A 17,990-nucleotide genomic window follows, 5' to 3' on the forward strand; every position below is an offset into this window, starting at 1 on the left:
TCACACTTCTGTGAAATCAAACTGTCCACTTAGGAAGCAACACTGATTGGCAATACATTTCACATGCTGTTGTGCAAATGGAATAGACAACAGGTGGAAATTATAGGCAATTAGCAAGACACCCCCAATAAAGGAGTGGTTCTGCAGGTGGTAACCACAGACCACTTCTCAGTTCCTATGCTTCCTGGCTGATGTTTTGGTCACTTTTGAATGCTGGCGGTGCTTTCACTCTAGTGGTAGCATGAGACGGAGTCTACAACCTACACAAGTGGCTCAGGTAGTGCAGCTCATCCAGGATGGCACATCAATGCGAGCTGTGGCAAGAAGGTTTGCTGTGTCTGTCAGCGTAGTGTCCAGAGCATGGAGGCACTACCAGGAGACAGGCCAGTACATCAGGAGACGTGGAGGAGGCCGTAGGAGGGCAACAACCCAGCAGCAGGACCGCTACCTCCGCCTTTGTGCAAGGAGGAGCACTGCCAGAGCCCTGCAAAATGACCTCCAGCAGGCCACAAATGCGCATGTGTCTGCTCAAACGGTCAGAAACAGACTCCATGAGGGTGGTATGAGGGCCCGACGTCCACAGGTGGGGGTTGTGCTTCCAGCCCAACACCGTGCAGGACGTTTGGCATTTGCCAGAGAACACCAAGATTGGCAAATTCGCCACTGGCGCCCTGTGCTCTTCACAGATGAAAGCAGGTTCACACTGAGCACATGTGACAGACGTGAAAGAGTCTGGAGACGCCGTGGAGAACGTTCTGCTGCCTGCAACATCCTCCAGCATGACCGGTTTGGCAGTGGGTCAGTCATGGTGTGGGGTGGCATTTCTTTGGGGGGCCGCACAGCCCTCCATGTGCTCGCCAGAGGTAGCCTGACTGCCATTAGGTACCGAGATGAGATCCTCAGACCCCTTGTGAGACCATATGCTGGTGCGGTTGGCCCTGGGTTCCTCCTAATGCAAGACAATGCTAGACCTCATGTGGCTGGAGTATGTCAGCAGTTCCTGCAAGAGGAAGGCATTGATGCTATGGACTGGCCCGCCCGTTCCCCAGACCTGAATCCAATTGAGCACATCTGGGACATCATGTCTCGCTCCATCCACCAACGCCACGTTGCACCACAGACTGTCCAGGAGTTGGCGGATGCTTTAGTCCAGGTCTGGGAGGAGATCCCTCAGGAGACCATCCGCCACCTCATCAGGAGCATGCCCAGGCGTTGTAGGGAGGCCACACACACTACTGAGCCTCATTTTGACTTGTTTTAAGGACATTACATCAAAGTTGGATCAGCCTGTAGTGTGGTTTTCCACTTTAATTTTGAGTGCGACTCCAAATCCAGACCTCCATGGGTTGATAAATTGGATTTCCATTGATTATTTTTGTGTGATTTTGTTGTCAGCACATTCAACTATGTAAAGATAAAAGTATTTAATAAGATTATTTCATTCATTCAGATCTAGGATGTGTTATTTTTGTGTTCCCTTTATTTTTTTGAGCAGTGTATAATGATGGTCATTAAGGCCAAACAGTTCTATTTTTGTTTCATCAGACCAGAGGACATTTCTCCAAAAACTATGATCTTTGTCCCCATGTGCAGGTGCAAACCGTAGTCTGGCTTTTTTTATGGCTATTTTGGAGCAGTGGCTTCTTCCTTGCTGAGCGACCTTTCAGGTTATGTCGATATAGGACTCGTTTTACTGTGGATATAGATACTTTTGTACCTGTTTCCTCCAGCATCTTCACAAGGTCCTTTGCTGTTGTTCTGGGATTGATTTGCACTTTTCGCACCAAAGAACATTCATCTCTACGAGACAGAACGCGTCTCCTTCCTGAGTGGTATGACGGCTGCATGGTCCCATGGTGTTTATGCTCGCAAACTATTGTTTGTACAGATGAACGTGGTACTTTCAGGCGTTTGGAAATTGCTCCCAAGGATGAACCAGACTTGTGGAGGTCTACAATTTGTTTTCTGAGATCTTGGCTGATTTCTTTTGATTTTCCCATGTCAAGCAAAGAGGCACTGAGTTTGAAGCTAGGCCTTGAAATACATCCACAGGTACACCTCCAATTGAGTCAAATGATGTCAATTAGCCTATCAGAAGCTTCTAAAGCCATGACATCATTTTCTGGAATTTTCCAAGCTGTTTAAAGGCAAAGTCAACTTAGTGTATGTAAACTTCTGACCCACTGGAATTGTGATACAATGAATTATAAGTTAAATAATCTGTCTGGAAACAATTGTTGGAAAAATTACTTGTGTCATGCATAAAGTAGATGTCCTAACCGTGGTTGAAAAACACGTTTTAATGACTCCAACCTAAGTGTATGTAAACTTCCGACTTCAACTGTACATATGAGATGAGTAAAGCAGTATGTCAACATTAGTAAAGTGACTAGTGTTCCATTATTAAAGTGGCCAGTGATTCCATGTCTATGTACACAGGGCAGCAGCCTCTCAGGCTAGTGATGGCTATTTAACAGTCATATGGCCTTGAGATAGAAGCTGTTTTTCAGTCTCTCAGTCCCAGCTTTGATGCACCTGTGCTGACTTTGCCTTCTGGATCATAGTGGGGTGATGTCCTTGATTATCTTTTTGGCCTTCCTGTGACATCGGGTGCTGTATGTATCCTGGAGGGCAGACAGTGTGCCCCCGGTGATGTGTTGGGAAGACAGTACCACCCTCTGGAAAGCCCTGCGGTTGTGGGCTGTGCAGTTGCCGTACCAGGCGGTAATATATCCCAACAGGATGCTCTCAATTCAAATCAAATAATAATTCAAATATAATAATTATATTTGTCACATTCGCCGAATACCTTACAGTGAAATGCTTACTTACGGCCCCTAATCAACAATGCAGTTTAAAAAATACGAATAAGAATAAGAAATAAAAGTAACAAGTAATTAAAGAGCAGCAGTAAAATAACAATAGCAAGACTTTATACAGGAGGGTACCGGTACAGAGTCGATGTGCGGGGGCACCTGTTAGTTAAGGTAATATGTACATGTAGGTAGAGTTATTAAAGTGACTACGCATAGATGATAACAACAGAAAGTAGCAGCAGTGTAAAAGAGAGTGGGACAATGCAAATAGTCTGGGTAGCACTTTGATTAGGTGTTCAGGAGTGTTACGGCTTGGGGTTAGAAGCTGTTTAGAAGCCTCTTGGACCTAGACTTGGCACTCCGGTACCGCTTGCCTGTGCGGTAGAAGAGAGAGCAGTCTATCAAATCAAATCAAAAGTTTATTTGTCACGTACGTCGAATACAACAGGTGTAGACCTTACAGTGAAATGCTTACTTAAAGGTTCTAACTAATAGTGCAAAAAATGTATTAGGTGAACAATAAGTAAGTAAAGAAATAAGTTACAAATAACGTGGGAAAAAACACATAAGAGAGAACAGTCTATGACTAGGGTGGCTGGAGTCTTTGACAATTTTTAGGGCCTTCCTCTGACACCACCTGGTATAGAGGTCCTTGATGGCAGGAAGCTTGGCCCCAATGATGTACTGGGCCGTTCGCACTACCCTTTGTAGCGCCTTGCGGTCGGAGGCCAAGCAGTTGCCATACCAGGCAGTGATGCAACCAGTCAGGATGCTCTCGATGGTGCAGCTGTGGAACCTTTTGAGGATCTGAGGACCCATGCCAAATCTTTTCAGTATCCTGAGGGGGAACGGGTTTCGTCGTGCCCTCTTCACGACTGTCTTGGTGTGCTTGGACCATGTTAGTTTGTTGGTGATGTGGACACCAAGGAACTTGAAGCTCTTAACCTGCTCCATTGCAGCTCCGTTGATGAGAATGGGGGCATGCTTGGTCCTCTTTTTCCTGTAGTCCACAAGCATCTCCTTTGTCTTGATCACGTTGAGGGAGAGGTTGTTTTCCTGGCACCACACGGCCAGGTCTCTGACCTCCTCCCTATACGATGTCTCGTCGTTGTCGGTGATCAGGCCTACCACTGTTGTGTCATCGGCAAACGTAATGATGGTGTTGGAGTCGTGCCTGGCCGTGCAGTCATGAGTGAACAGGGAGTACACACCCCTGAGGGGCCCCTGTGTTGAGGATCAGCGTGACGGATGTGTTGTGACCTACCCTTACCACCTGGGGGCGGCCCGTCTGGAAGTCCAGGATCCAGTTGCAGAGGGAGGTGATTAGTCCCAGAGTCCTTAGCTTATTGATGAGCTTTGAGGGCACTATGGTGTTGAATACTGAGCTGTAGTCAATGAATAACATTCTCACATAGGTGTTCCTTTTTTCCAGGTGGGAAAGGGCAGTGTGGAGTGCAATAGAGATTGCATCATCTGTGGATCTGTTGGGGCGGTATAAAAATTGGAGTGGGTCTAGGGTTTCTGGGATAATGGTGTTGATGTGAGCCATGACCAGCCTTTCGAAGCACTTCATGGCTACAGACATGAGTGCTACGGGTCGGTAGTCGTTTAGGCAGGTTACCTTAGTGTTCTTGGCACAGGCCCTATGGTGGTCTGCTTAAAACATGTTGTTATTACAGACTCGGACAGGGAGAGGTTGAAAATGTTAGTGAAGACACTTGCCAGTTGGTCAGTGCATGCTCACAGTACAAGTCCTGGTAATCCGTTTGGCCCTTGTGAATGTTGACCTGTTTAAAGGTCTTACTCACATCGGCTGCTGAGAGCGTGATCACAGTCTTCCAGAACAGCTGGTGCTCTCATGCATGTTTCAGTGTTATTTGCCTCGAAGCGAGCATAGAAGTACTTTGCTCATCTGGTAGGCTCGTGTCACCGGGCAGCTCACAGCTGTGCTTCCCTTTGTAGTCTGTAATGGTTTGCAAGCCCTGCCACATCCGACGAGCGTCAGAGCGGTGTAGTACGATTCGATCTTAGTCCTGTATTGATGCTTTGCCTGTTTGATGGTTCGTCGGAGGGCATAGCGGGATTTCTTATAAGCTTCCGGGTAAGAGTCCCGCTCCTTGAAAGCTGCAGCTCTAGCCTTTAGCTCAGTGCGGATGTTGCCTGTAGTCCATGGCTTCTGGTTGGGGTATGTACGTACAGTCTCTGTGGGGATGACGTCATCAAAGCACTTAATGACTGATGTGGTATACTCCTCAATGCCATCGGAGGAATTCCAGAAAATATTCCAGTCTGTGCTAGCAAAACAGTCCTGTAGCTTAGCATCTGCTTCATCTGCCCACTTTTTTTATTGATCTAGTCACTGGTGCTTACTGCTTTAATTTTTGCTTGTAAGCAGGAATCAGGAGGATAGAATTATGGTCAGATTTGCCAAATGGAGGGCGAGGGAGAGCTTTGTATGCGTCTCTGTGTGTGGAGTAAAAGTGGTCCAGTGTTTTTTTCCCCTCTGGTTGCACATTTAACATGCAGATAGAAATTTGGTCAAATGGATTTAAGTTTCCCTGCATTAAAATCCCCGGCTACTAGGAGCGCCGCCTCTGGGTGAGCGTTTTCTTGTTTGCTTATGGTGGAATACAGCTCATTCAATGCTGTCTTAGTGCCAGCCGCTGACTGTGGAGGTATGTAAACGGCTACGGAAAATACAGATGAAAACTCGGTAGGTAGTGTGGTCTACAGTTTATCATGAGATACTCTACCTCATGCGGGCAATATCTCGAGACTTCCTTAGATATTGTGCACCAGCTGTTATTTACAAAAAAACATAGTCCGCCTCCCCTTATCTTACCAGACGCCGCTGTTCTATCCTGCCGGTGCAGCGTATAACCAGCCAGCTGTATGTTGATAGTGTCGTCGTTCAGCAATGTCTCCGTGAAGCATAAGATATTACAGTTTTGAATGTCCTGTTGGTAGTTTAATCTTCCGCGTAGGTCATCTATTTTATTGTCCAAAGATTGCACGTTTGCTAGCAGAATGGAAGGAAGTGGGGGTTTATTCGATCGTCTGCGAATTCTCAGAAGGCAGCCCGCCTTCCGGACCCTTTTCTCCGTCTCCACGCAAATCACGGGGATCTGGGCCTGTCCCGAGAAAGCAGTATATTGTTCGCGTCGGCCTCGTCAGACTCGTTAAAGGAAAAAAAGGATTCTGCTAATCCGTGGTAAGTAATCGCAGTCCTGATGTCCAGAAGTTATTTTTGGTCATAAGAGATGGTAGCGGCAACATTATGTACAAAATAAGTTACAAACAACGCAAATTAACAAACAAAAAAACACAATCGGTTGGGGGCAAGTAAAACATCTGCCTTCTTCTCCGGCGCTATCTTACCACAATTGTGCATCTGTAAAAGCTTCTGACGGTCTTTGGGGCCAAGCCAAATTTCTTCAGCCTCCTGAGGTTGTAGAGGCTCTGTTGCGCCTTGTTCACCACACTGTCTGTGTGGGTGGACCATTTCAGATCGTCAGTGATGTGTACGCTGAGGAAATTGAAGCTTTCCACCTTGTCTACCGCGATCCCGTCGATGTTGATAGGGGCATGCTCCCTCTGCTGTTTCCACGATCAGCTCCTTCATTTTGTTGATGTTGAGGGAGAGGTTATTTTCCTGGCACCACTCCCCAAGGGCCCTCACCTCCTCCCAGTAGGCTGTCTCATCATTGTTGGTAATCAGGCCTACTACTGTTGTGTCGTCTGCAAACTTGATGATTGAGTTGGAGACGTGCGTGGCCAAGCAGTCATGGGTGAACAGGGAGTACAGGAGGGGGCTGAGAAGCACCCTTGTGGGGCCTCTGTGTTGAGGATCAGCGAAGTGGAGGTGTTGTTTCCTACCTTCACCACCTGGGGGTGGCCTGTCAGGAAGTCCAGGACCCAGTTGCACAGGGGTGGGGTTCGGACCCAAGGCCCCAAGCTTAATGATACGTTTGGAGGATACTATGGTGTTGACGGCTGAGCTATAGTCAATGAACAGCATTCTTACATAGGCAGTCCTCTTGTTCAGATGGGATAGGGCAGTGTGATGGCATCGTCTGTAGATCTATTGGGGCGGTAAGCAAATTGAAGTGGGTCTAGGGTGTCAGGTAAGGTGGAGGGGATATGATCCTTTACTAGCCTCTCAAAGCACTTCATGATGACAGAAGTGAGTGCTACGGGGGCGATAGTCATTTAGGGAGACATTGAATATGTCTGTAAACACTCCAGCCAGCTGGTCTGCGCATGCTCTGAGGACGCAGCTAGGCATGCCGTCTGGGCCGGCAGCCTTGCGAGGGTTAACAAACTTATATGTCTTACTCACATTGGCCACAGAGAATGAGAGCCCACAGTCCTTGGGAGCTGACATTTTGCCTGTTTGATTGCCTTATGGAGGGAATAACTACACTGTTTGTATTCAACCCTATTCCCAGTTACCTTGCCATGGTTAAATGCGGTGGTTCGCTCTTTCAGTTTTGCGCGAATGCTGCCATCAATCCACGGTTTCTGGTTTGGGCAGGTTTTAATAGACACTGTGGCAACAACATCCCCTATACACTTCCTGATGAATTCAGTCCCCGTTTCCGTTTAAATGTCAATGTTATTCTCTGAGGCTACCCGGAACATATCCCAGTTTGTGTAAAGTCCAGTGTAGTTCCATGAGGGCCGCCATGGTATCGCCTTGAGGGGGAATATACACAGCTGTGACTATATTACAGAAGAGAATTCTCTTGGGAGGTAATACGGTCAGCATTTGATTGTGAGGTATTCTAGGTCGGGTGAACAAAAGGACTTGAGTTTCTGTATGTTATCACAATCACACCATGAGTAGTTAATCATGAAACAAACACCTCCGACTTTCTTCTTCCCTGAGAGTTCTGTCTGTGTGATGAACCGAGAACCCAGCTGGCTATATGGATGGGGACAGTATATCTCGAGAGAGCCATGATTCTGTGAAACAGAGTATGTTACAGTCCCTGATGTCGCTCTGGAAGGAGATCCTCGCCCTGAGCTCGTCTACTTTATTGTCCAGAAACTGAACATTAGCGAGCAATATACTCGGAAGCGGTGGATGGTGTGCCCGCCTCCTGAGTCGGACTAGAAGTCCATTCCGAATACCTCTTCTCCGCCGGCGACATCTTGAAGCAGCCTCTGTGATAAGTTCAATTGTCCTGTGGGTTACAAACAAAGGATACAATTCGGGAAAGTCGTAATGCTGGTGAGTTTCCGCCGCTCTGATATCGAAAAGTTATTTCCGGCTGTATGTTATAACACAAAAACGTTCTGGGCTAATAATGTAATAAATAACGCTTCCAGAGGCAGTTTGGAAATCGATTGTGAGTGTTGCAACCGAGGACAGACGATTTTTAAGTGCTGCACGCTTCAGCACTCAGCGGTACCGTTCTGTGAGCTTGTGTGGCCTACCACTTCACGGCTGAGCCGTTGTTGCTCCTAGACGTTTCCACTTCACAATAACAGCACTTACAGTTGACCGGGGCAGCTCTAGCAGGGCAGGACTTTGATGAACTGACTTGTTGGAAAGGTGGCATCCTATGACGGTGCCACATTGAAAGTCAATGAGCTATTCAGTAAGTCCATTCTACTGCCAATATTTGTCTATGGAGATAGCATGGCTGTGTACTCGATTTTATACACCTGTCATCAATGGGTGTGTCTGAAATAGCCAAATCCCCTAATTTGAAGGGTGTCCACATACACTATATATACAAAAGTATCTACTGAATGTCTATAATTCTAGTCGGCTACATGCATTGATGTTTTAGAATGATTGGCTGTCGCACCTGTGTTCTATCGAAACAGTAAAAAAAACATACGTTTCATTGGAGGAGGTCATGGTTTCCATTCGTCAATCAAAACATAGACACCTACAGAGAACACAGAGGCACCTGTGAGTGCTTTACGGTATGAAACACCGGTTGTACCTAAGGTTGGACACAAAGATCAATGCTCTGATCACAAGGAAAAGGGCAGCTGGTCTACAATAACAGGGCCTTCGCAGTGTCTCTGTCAGCCATAAAGGGTCCATTGAGCCCCAAGTTCAGTGATATTCAGAGGGCAATGAACGAGCTCCAGTTACTGCGACCTTTCAAAGGTCACTGGCATGACTGAATCTCCCCCTGACTCTATGGCTCATTTTTCTCAAATTTTCCAAATTTAAACACAAAGAAGTGGGTGACATACGCAGAGTTGTATCGAGGCATACGAGACCCAAATTATGTTTGTGTACTATTTGGTCCAGAGAACATAGTCTCAGACTCTCAGGATAGTGAGTAAGGCTTAACACATTTAATATCAACATCGCATGACATGATGATGATGATGAGACACCAAGGGTAAATTACAGCAAACGGCTTAGTCAGGAATACAATTTAATTTGTAGTATTAACAATAGCACTTTTATATCTCCAGTTTAAAGGGATAGCCCACTCAAAATACCTTGGCTGTAGTCGATTTACCAATACAGATTTGGGATGAAAACTAGAGGTCGACCGATTAATCGAAATGGCTGATTAATTAGGGCCGATTTCAAGTTTTCATAACATTCGGTAATCGGCAATTTTGGACATCGATTGTGGACGTTTTATTTTTTCTTAACTTTATTTAACTAGGCAAGTCAGTTAAGAACATTCTTATTTTCAATGACGGCCTAGGAACGGTGGGTTAACTGCCTTGTTCAGGGGCAGAACGGCAGATTTTTACCTTGTCAGCTCGGGGACAAGGTAAAAACCACCTGCCTTACATTGCACTCCACGACAGTGGCGGTTCTAGACCATTTCAACTGGGGGGGCCAAGCTGGGGCCAGTTGTACTGTTAGAGGGGCCAGTTACATTAGACGTTATTGTTGTCATATCGTTTTCTTCACTGCATTGCAGGCATTAGCAGACAAAAGACCATGTTCATAATCATCATCGTTGCCACTGTCTAATAACGGATGTAAAAAAAGAATGATAGCAAAAATTAGTTCAGTAAAAGTGATTTCATACTCCACATTTAGGGGGGCCACAAGGGGGTCCAAAATTGTTGTCACAGGGGCACTGGCCCCCCCTGGCCCTTCCCCCCCCAGAACCGCTAGTGCTCCATGAAGAGCCTGCGTGGCAGGCTGACTACCTGTTACGCGAGTGCAGCAAGAAGCCAAGGTAAGTTGCTAGCTAGCATTAAACTTATCTTATAAAAAACTATCAACCTTAACATAATCACTAGTTAACTACACATGGTTGATGATATTACTAGTTTATCTAGCGTGTCCTGCATTGCATATAATTGATGCGGTGCCTGTTAATTTCTCATCGAATCATAGCCTACTTCTCCAAACGGGTGATGATTTAACAAGCGCATTCGCGAAAAAAGCACTGTCGTTGCACCAATGTGTACCTAATCATAAACATCAATGCCTTTCTTTAAAATCAATACACAAGTATATATTTTTAAACCTGCATATTTAGTTAATATTGCCTGCTAACATGACTTTCTTTTAACTAGGGAAATTGTGTCACTTTTCTTGCGTTCTGTGCAAGCAGAGTCAGGGTATATGCAGCAGTTTGGGCCGCCTGGCTCGTTGCGAACTGTGTGAAGACAATTATTCCTAACAAAGACCGTAATTAATTTGCCAGAATTGTACATAATTATGACATAACATTGAAGGTTGTACAATGTAACAGCAATATTTAGACTTAGGGATGCCACCCAGATAAAATATGGAACGGTTCAGTATTTCACTGAAAGACTAAACGTTTTGTTTTCGAAATTATAATTTCCGGATTTGACCATATTAATGACCTAAGGCTCGTATTTCTGTGTTTTATTATGTTATAATTAAGTCTATGATTTGATATTTGATAGAGCAGTCTGACTGAGCGATGGTAGGCAGCAGCAGGCTCGTAAGCATTCATTCAAACAGCACTTTCGTGCGTTTGCCAGCAGCTCTTTGTTGTGCTTCAAGCATTGAGCTGTTTATGACTTCAAGCCTGTCAACTCCCAAGATTAGGCTGGTGTAACCGATGTGAAATGGCTAGCTAGTTAGCGGGGTGCTAATAGTGTTTCAATCGGTGACGGCACTCGCTCTGAGACCTTGAAGTAGTTGTTCCCCTTGCTCTGCAAGTGCCGCGGCATTTGTGGCGCAATGGATAACGATGCTTCGAGGGTGGCTGTTTTCGATGTGTTCCTAGTTCGAGCCCAGGTAGGGGCGAGGAGAGGGATGGAAGCTATACTGTTACACTGGCAATACTAAAGTGCCTATAAGAACATCCAATAGTCAAAGGTATATGAAATACAAATGGTAGAGAGAGAAATAGTCCTATAATTCCTATAATAACTACAACCTAAAACTTCTTACCTGGGAATATTGAAGACTCATGTTAAAAGGAACCACCAGCTTTCATATGTTTTCATGTTCTGAGCAAGGAACTTAAACGTTAGCTTTCTTACATGGCACATATTGCACTTTTACTTCCTTCTCCAACACTTTGTTTTTGCATTATTTAAACCAAATTGAACATGTTTCATTATTTATTTGAGGCTAAATTGATTTTATTGATGTATTATATTAAGTTAAAATAAAAGTGTTCAGTCAGTATTGTTGTAATTGTCATTATTACAAATAAATAAAAAAATAAAAATCGGCCGATTGATCGGTATCGGCGTTGAAAAATCATAATCAGTCGACCTCTAATGAAAACTACAGGCATCTCACAATAATCTAACCAGGTATAACATAATGCATTTCCCTTGAATTAAGAAAATGCTTTAATGACACTCACCTGGTATGATGAGAAAAAGCATTTTAGGTTGATTGCCAGAGTGTAGGTTACAGGTGCCGAATTTGAGGACTTCTGTGACAGCACCACAGCAGTATAGGTGCTCTGTGCAGGCCTCATCCTTATCCTCCATCACCGAGGATCCCATCTCAAAGGCTTAGCAAGAGAGAGAGAGGCATAAACAGGGTTATGTATTGTTATTTCATACTGTACATCTGGAAATGTTACATTATGTTTGTTATGCAACAAACAATTGTTTTTATTCATAGGATGAATATTGGGTACTAGCCTTCATTATTATGGAGATAATCAGACATTCACCCTATGAAATACATCCTATCCTTAGTAATAGCTTTACAGAAGTAGCCTAACATGTTCTATGCATCTCAACTGCACAGCTACTGTAGCTAGTAGAGGCTGTCCTTTCGAGAATGGTCCAATTTCACTGAGATTAATAGAACACACTACACTCAACCTTTCACCTATTTGTTATCAGCTAAACGTGTTATGAACTTTGACACCCAGTCAGTGTAATACATTAACTATATGATCTTATAAGCATTAGTTGAGCATTTAAGGAATCGTTTTTAGGTTGTTTGACATGTCTTGCATTTGAAGTCTAGCTAGCTAACTTGTTAGCTCATTGCATATGAACATTTGTCTGTGAGCTGCCCAGCTAGCATTATGTTGCTAATGTTGGCAATAGGTCAGCTAGCTAGATTTTCACAGCGATAATTACATACCAAATTACTTCTCGAAATGAAATGTTTTGCCGCAGCTACTGTATTCCAAATGCTTTGCTACACAGAAGATGGTGATGCCTTAGTAGTGTGTGCCAGTGAGACTGAAGAAGCACGAGCGATAGCGCGCACCCGGCTTCGTGCTGGTCCAGTCTGACAGTCTTCGGTGTCGTTCCAGATTAGCTAGCTACATTTTAACCCTGTTCAGCAAATTATCACACCGTGAAGACACGACCGCATTTGTGGGGACCTGAGACCATTGAGCTGTGTATCAGATCTTTTAAAACATGGGAGCAGCGTTTAATATGGCTGAAATCCCATCAATACTTAACGATTTGATATTCTGCGCAACACAACTACAATATAAGTGGTCTGAAACGTCGCCGTTTGCTTCGTCTTCTTCTTTCTCATTGAGGTTCAATACCAGTGTGCAAAATATTGTTTAGGTGCATTACCGCCACCTTCTGAGCTGGAGTGAAAACATTGTTCTTCAAACAAACAAAGCTATTTAAAATAAAATAAAATAGTGTCTGTCACATGCGCCGAATACAACAGACAGTACAGTGAAATGCTTACTTACAAGCCCATAACCAACAATGCTTTAAGAAGTTTTTAACATAAATAAGTGTTAAGTAAAAAAAGAGAAAATAAAAACTAAAAGTAACAAATACTTAAACAGCAGCAGTAAAATAACAATAGTGAGGCTATATACAGGGGATAACATTACAGAGTCAATGTGCGGGGGCACCGGTTAGTAGCAGCAGCGTAAAAGAGGGGTCTGGGTAGCACTTTCATTAGCTGTTCAGGAGTCTTATGGCTTGGGGGTAGAAGCTGTTAAGAAGCCTTTTGGACCTAGACTTGGCGCTCCTGTACCGCTTGATCACGTTGAGGGAGATGTTGTTGTCCTGGCACCAATAGGGTGGTCCTGGCACCACCCTATTGGCTGTCTCATCATTGTCGGTGATCAGGTTGTGTCTGTTGTGTTATCAGAAAACTTGATGATGGTGTTGGAGTCGTGCCTGGCCATGGAGTCATGAGTGAACAGGGAGTACAGGAGGGGACAGAGAATATTTAATGTTGGTTGTTGATGGGAATGTGGATGCCTATGTGTGTGTGTGTGTGTGTGTGTGTGTGTGTGTGTGTGTGTGTGTGTGTGTGTGTGTGTGTGTGTGTGTGTGTGTGTGTGTGTGTGCTTTGATTTCAGGAAACACGTTAACATGCAGGACTGAGAGCCTCCCTCGGGAGAGGAGATAAAACTCTCCTCAACTCATTGGATCTGGCCTAAACCTAAATCACTTAGCCACATTTCAGAGCTTTCACTATATAGGGGCTGATATATGCCTGACCAGGTCCATAAAACAGCAGCTGGGCAATGATTGAGAAACATGTAAGAACCATAGCACACTTACAACCACTGAACATCACATCCATTGTCCAGCAAAATTCATGATCACAGTACTTACTGTTACACCTGCACCGTGTCAGATGGGACAGTACATTCAAAAGTTGGTTAACATGTCCTGTTTGGCTGTTGCATTTACATAACAACTATCCGCATCCCACCCCATCAATTGCTCTCTCTCTCTCTCTCTCTCTCTCTCTCTCTCTCTCTCTCTCTCTCTCTCTCTCTCTCCTCACTCTCTCTTTCTCTCTCTATATGGACATTTTCCATATTCACGCTGGCGGGCTGCTGTCAGACATTTCCTGCTGAGTGTTACGCTGCACCAGCTGTGATCCCCAATGTGGCAAAGGTGATGCCCCCGTTGGCCATGAGTGGGGAGCCAGTGATGTGCAGCCTACAGAGACACCTGCAAGTCATTTGGGTCCAGCTGTGAAGAGTTCACTCAGAGAGGAGCTAGGCTTGGCACTGTGCATCACAAAATTGGATGTGCTCCCAAACCTGCAGGGAGGGAGAGCGGAGGCTCTCATGCAGCCTGTGGGAGGCAACAGTGGTGGTGAAGTTGCTGCTGTTTCCAATGGAATGTGGTGTGATGTGGTGTGGTGTGATGGGGTGGCTGAAAAGTTCCCAGCCCTGAACTCCTTATTATTTAGAAGCCACAAGCTGGGAGCCGTTAATGTTTGAGGGCTGACGGAGAAGACAATATCAGCACATTGTGTGTAGCAATGAAATCACTCCTCCTAGGTGGTGGGATGTCCCTCTCCTGCTGTCAAAGGTGCCTCTCTTCCATTTGCAGATTTGTTATTTAGCTGTTTTTGTGGGGCATCCTTCTTAGTAAGTGAGGCGGAACGTTACTTTACAGGATTGATACAAACAATAATGGAATTTGAAAAGCTTACACAGAATTATCATGAGTATCATGCCATAATATTTCAGTGGCAGAAGATAGTGTTTATTTGCCTTTATATCAAGTTTGTGTTAAGTCAGTTCAGATTGACTTAAGGAAAACCTTTTCATTTCAAGAGCGATGGGTGTCAGCAGGTGCGAGAAGAGAGCTACTGGCTGGCTTTGGTGTCTTTCTTAAGTACCAGTGTGTCTTCCCTAAAGGAAAGGAAACTGACCTTATGACTAATATGATCCTGGTGCAAGGTGCTGATGACACCCAAATGCCAAGGTCTCTCAGGAGCAAGGCTGCATCTGATCTTAAAGGTCAAATTAGGACTGAGACGAAACATTGCAAGAATTTACAGTCATTTATATGATTTTTATCAAATCAATTCAACTCAAATCCAATGTTATTTGTCACATGCGCCGAATACAACAGGTGTAGACCTTACTGTGACATGCTTACTTACAAGCCCTTAACCAACAATGCAGTTCCACAAATAGAGTTAAGAAAATATTTACTAAATAAACTAAAGTAAAAAAAATAAAGTCTTATCGCTTGGGGGTTGAAGCTGTTAAGAAGCCTTTTGGATCTAGACTTGGCGCTCCGGTACCGCTTTCCGTGCGATAGCAAAGAGAATAGTCTATGACTTGGGTGACTGGAGTCTTTGACAATTTTTGGGGCCTTCCTCTGACACCGCCTAGTATATAGGTCCTGGACGTCAGGAAGCTTGGCTGTATGTACTACCCTTTGTAGTGCCCCATGGTCAGTTGCCGAGCAGTTGCCACACCAGGTGGTGATGCAACCGGTCAGGATGCTCTCGATGGTGCAGCTGTAGAACTTTTTGAGGATCGGCGACCCATACCAAATCCTTTCAGTCTCCTGAGGGGGAATAGGTGTTGTCGTGCCCTCTTCACAACTGTGTTGGTGTGTTTGGACCATGATAGTTGGTTGGTGATGTGGACACCAAGGAACTTGAAACTCTTGACCCGCTCCACTTCAGCCCTGTTGATGTTAATGGGGGCCTGTTCGGCCCTCCTTTTCCTATAGTCCACAATCATCTCCTTTATCTTGCTCACATTGAGGGAGAGGTTGTTATCCTGGCACCACACTGTCAGGTCTCTGACCTCCTCCCTATAGGATGTCTCATCGTTGTCGGTGATCAGGCATACCACTGTTGTGTCGTCAGCAAACTTAATGATGGTGCTGGAGTTGTGCTTGGCCACACGGTTGTGGGTGAACTGGGAGTACAGTAGGGTACTAAGCACACACCCCTGAGGGGCCCCAGTATTGAGGATCAGTGTGGCAGATGTGTTGTTGCCGACCCTTACCACCTGGGAGCAGCCCGTCAGGAAGTCCAGGATCCAGTTGCAGAGGGAGGTGTTTAGTCCCAGGGTCCTTAGCTTTTTGATGAACTTTGTAGGCACTATGGTGTTGAACACTGAGCTGTAGTCAATGAACAGCATTCTCACATATGTGTTCCTTTTGTCCAGGTGGGAAAGGGCAGTGTGGAGTTTGATTAAGATTGCATCATCTGTGGATCTGTTGGGGTGGTATGCAAATTGGAGTGGGTCCAGGGTTTCCGGCATGATGGGTTTGATGTGAGCCATGACCAGTCTTTCGAAGCACTTCATGGCTATCGACGTGAGTGCTACGGGGCGGTAATAATATTGGCAGGTTACCCTCGCGTTCTTGGGCACAGGGACTATGGTGGTCTGTTTGAAAGATCTTGGTATTTCAGACTCGGTCAGGGAGAGGTTGAAAATGTCAGTGAAGACACTTGCCAGTTGGTTTGCGCATGCTTTGAGTACACATCTGGTAATCTGTCTGGCCTCGCGGCTTTGTGAATGTTGACCTGATTAAAGGTCTTGCTCACATTGGCTACGGAAAGCGTGATCACACAGTTGTCCGGGAACAGCTGGTGCTCTCATTCATGCTTCAGTGTTGCTTGCCTCGAAGCCAGAATAAAATGCATTTAGCTCGTCTGTAAGACTGGGCAGCTCGCAGCTTGGTTTCCCTTTGTAGCCCGTAATACTTTTCTAGCCCTGCCACATCCGATGAGCGTCAGAGCCGGTGTAGTAGGATTCAAACTTGGTCCTGTATTGATGCTTTGCCTGTTTGATGGTTCGTCTGAGGGCATAGCTGGATTTCTTATAAGCGTCCGGATTAGAGTCCCACTCCTTGAAAGCTGCACCTCTAGCCTTTAGCTCGGTGCGGATATTGTTGCCTGTATTTCATGGCTTCTTGTTGGGAAATGTACGTACGGTCACTGTGGGGACGACGTCGTCAATGCACTTATTGATGAAGCTGGTGACAGGTGGTATACTCCTCAATGCCATTGGATGAATCCCAGAACATATTCCAGTCTGTGCTAGCAAAACAGTCCTGTAGCGTAGCATCCGCGTCATCTGACCACTTCCGTATTGAGTGAGTCACTGGTACTTCCTGCTTTAGTTTTTGCTTGTAAGCAGGAATCAGGTGGGGAGAGCAGGGAGTGGGAGGATAGAATTATGGTCAGATTTGCCAAATGAAGGGTGAGGGAGAGATTTGTATGTGTCTCTGTGTGTGCAGTAAAGATGGTCTTGAGTTTTTTTCCCCTCTGGTTGCACTTGTGACATGCTGGTAGAAATTAGGTAAAACAGATTTGCCTGCATTAAAGTCCCCGGCCACTAGGAGTGACACTTCTGTATGAGCATTTTCTTGTTTGCTAATGGCCTTATACAGCTCGTTGAGTGTGGTCTTAGTGCCAGCATCGGTTTGTGGTGGTAAATAGACGACTATGAATAATATATATGACAACTCTCTTGGTAGAGACTGTGGTCTACAGCTTATCATGAGGTATTCTACCTGAGGCGAACAATACCTTGAGACTTCTTTAATATTAGTCATCACGTACCAGCAGTTATTGACAAATAGACCCACACCCCCACCCTTCGTCTTACCAGACGTAGCTGCTCTGTCCTGCCGATGCACGGAGAAGCCAGCCAGCTCTATATTGTCCGTGTCGTCATTCAGCCACGCCTCTGTGAAATATACGCTATTACAGTTTTTAATGTCCCATTGGTAGGATAGTTTTAATCGTAGATCATCCAGTTTGTTTTCCAATGATTGCACGTTGGCCAATAATACGGAGGGTAGTGGTGGTTTACCTACTCATCTGAAAATTCTTACAAGGCGCCCCGCCCTCCTCCCCATTTTCCTCCGTCTTTTCTTCACGCTGATGACAGGGATTTGGGCCTTGTCTTGACAAAGCAGTATATCCTTTGCGTCGTACTCATTAAAGACACACAGCTGACAATGTGCATGAGGAATATTATGGGAATGGGGTGGGGGTGTCACGGCGGATGTTTCATTGCCTTC

General features: G+C 45.2%; 1 protein-coding gene across 2 annotated transcripts in view; it reads right to left on the reverse strand.

The window, feature by feature from the left end:
* The window catches only part of ldah (lipid droplet associated hydrolase), a 63,126-nt gene extending 50,383 nt beyond the window's left edge, over positions 1–12,743 (reverse strand). For both annotated transcript variants that reach the window (XM_045717016.1, XM_045717015.1), the window contains exons 1-2: positions 12,349–12,743; positions 11,609–11,761 (exon numbers count right to left, since the gene is read on the reverse strand). In XM_045717016.1, coding sequence (XP_045572972.1) covers positions 11,609–11,753 — 145 coding nt within the window. In that variant the 5' untranslated portion in view covers positions 11,754–11,761; positions 12,349–12,743. The remainder of the gene's footprint in view (positions 1–11,608; positions 11,762–12,348) is intronic.
* Positions 12,744–17,990: the final 5,247 nt, after the last annotated feature.

The sequence above is a fragment of the Salmo salar genome, chromosome ssa01, assembly GCF_905237065.1.
Source record: "Salmo salar chromosome ssa01, Ssal_v3.1, whole genome shotgun sequence".
NCBI lineage: Eukaryota > Metazoa > Chordata > Actinopteri > Salmoniformes > Salmonidae > Salmo > Salmo salar.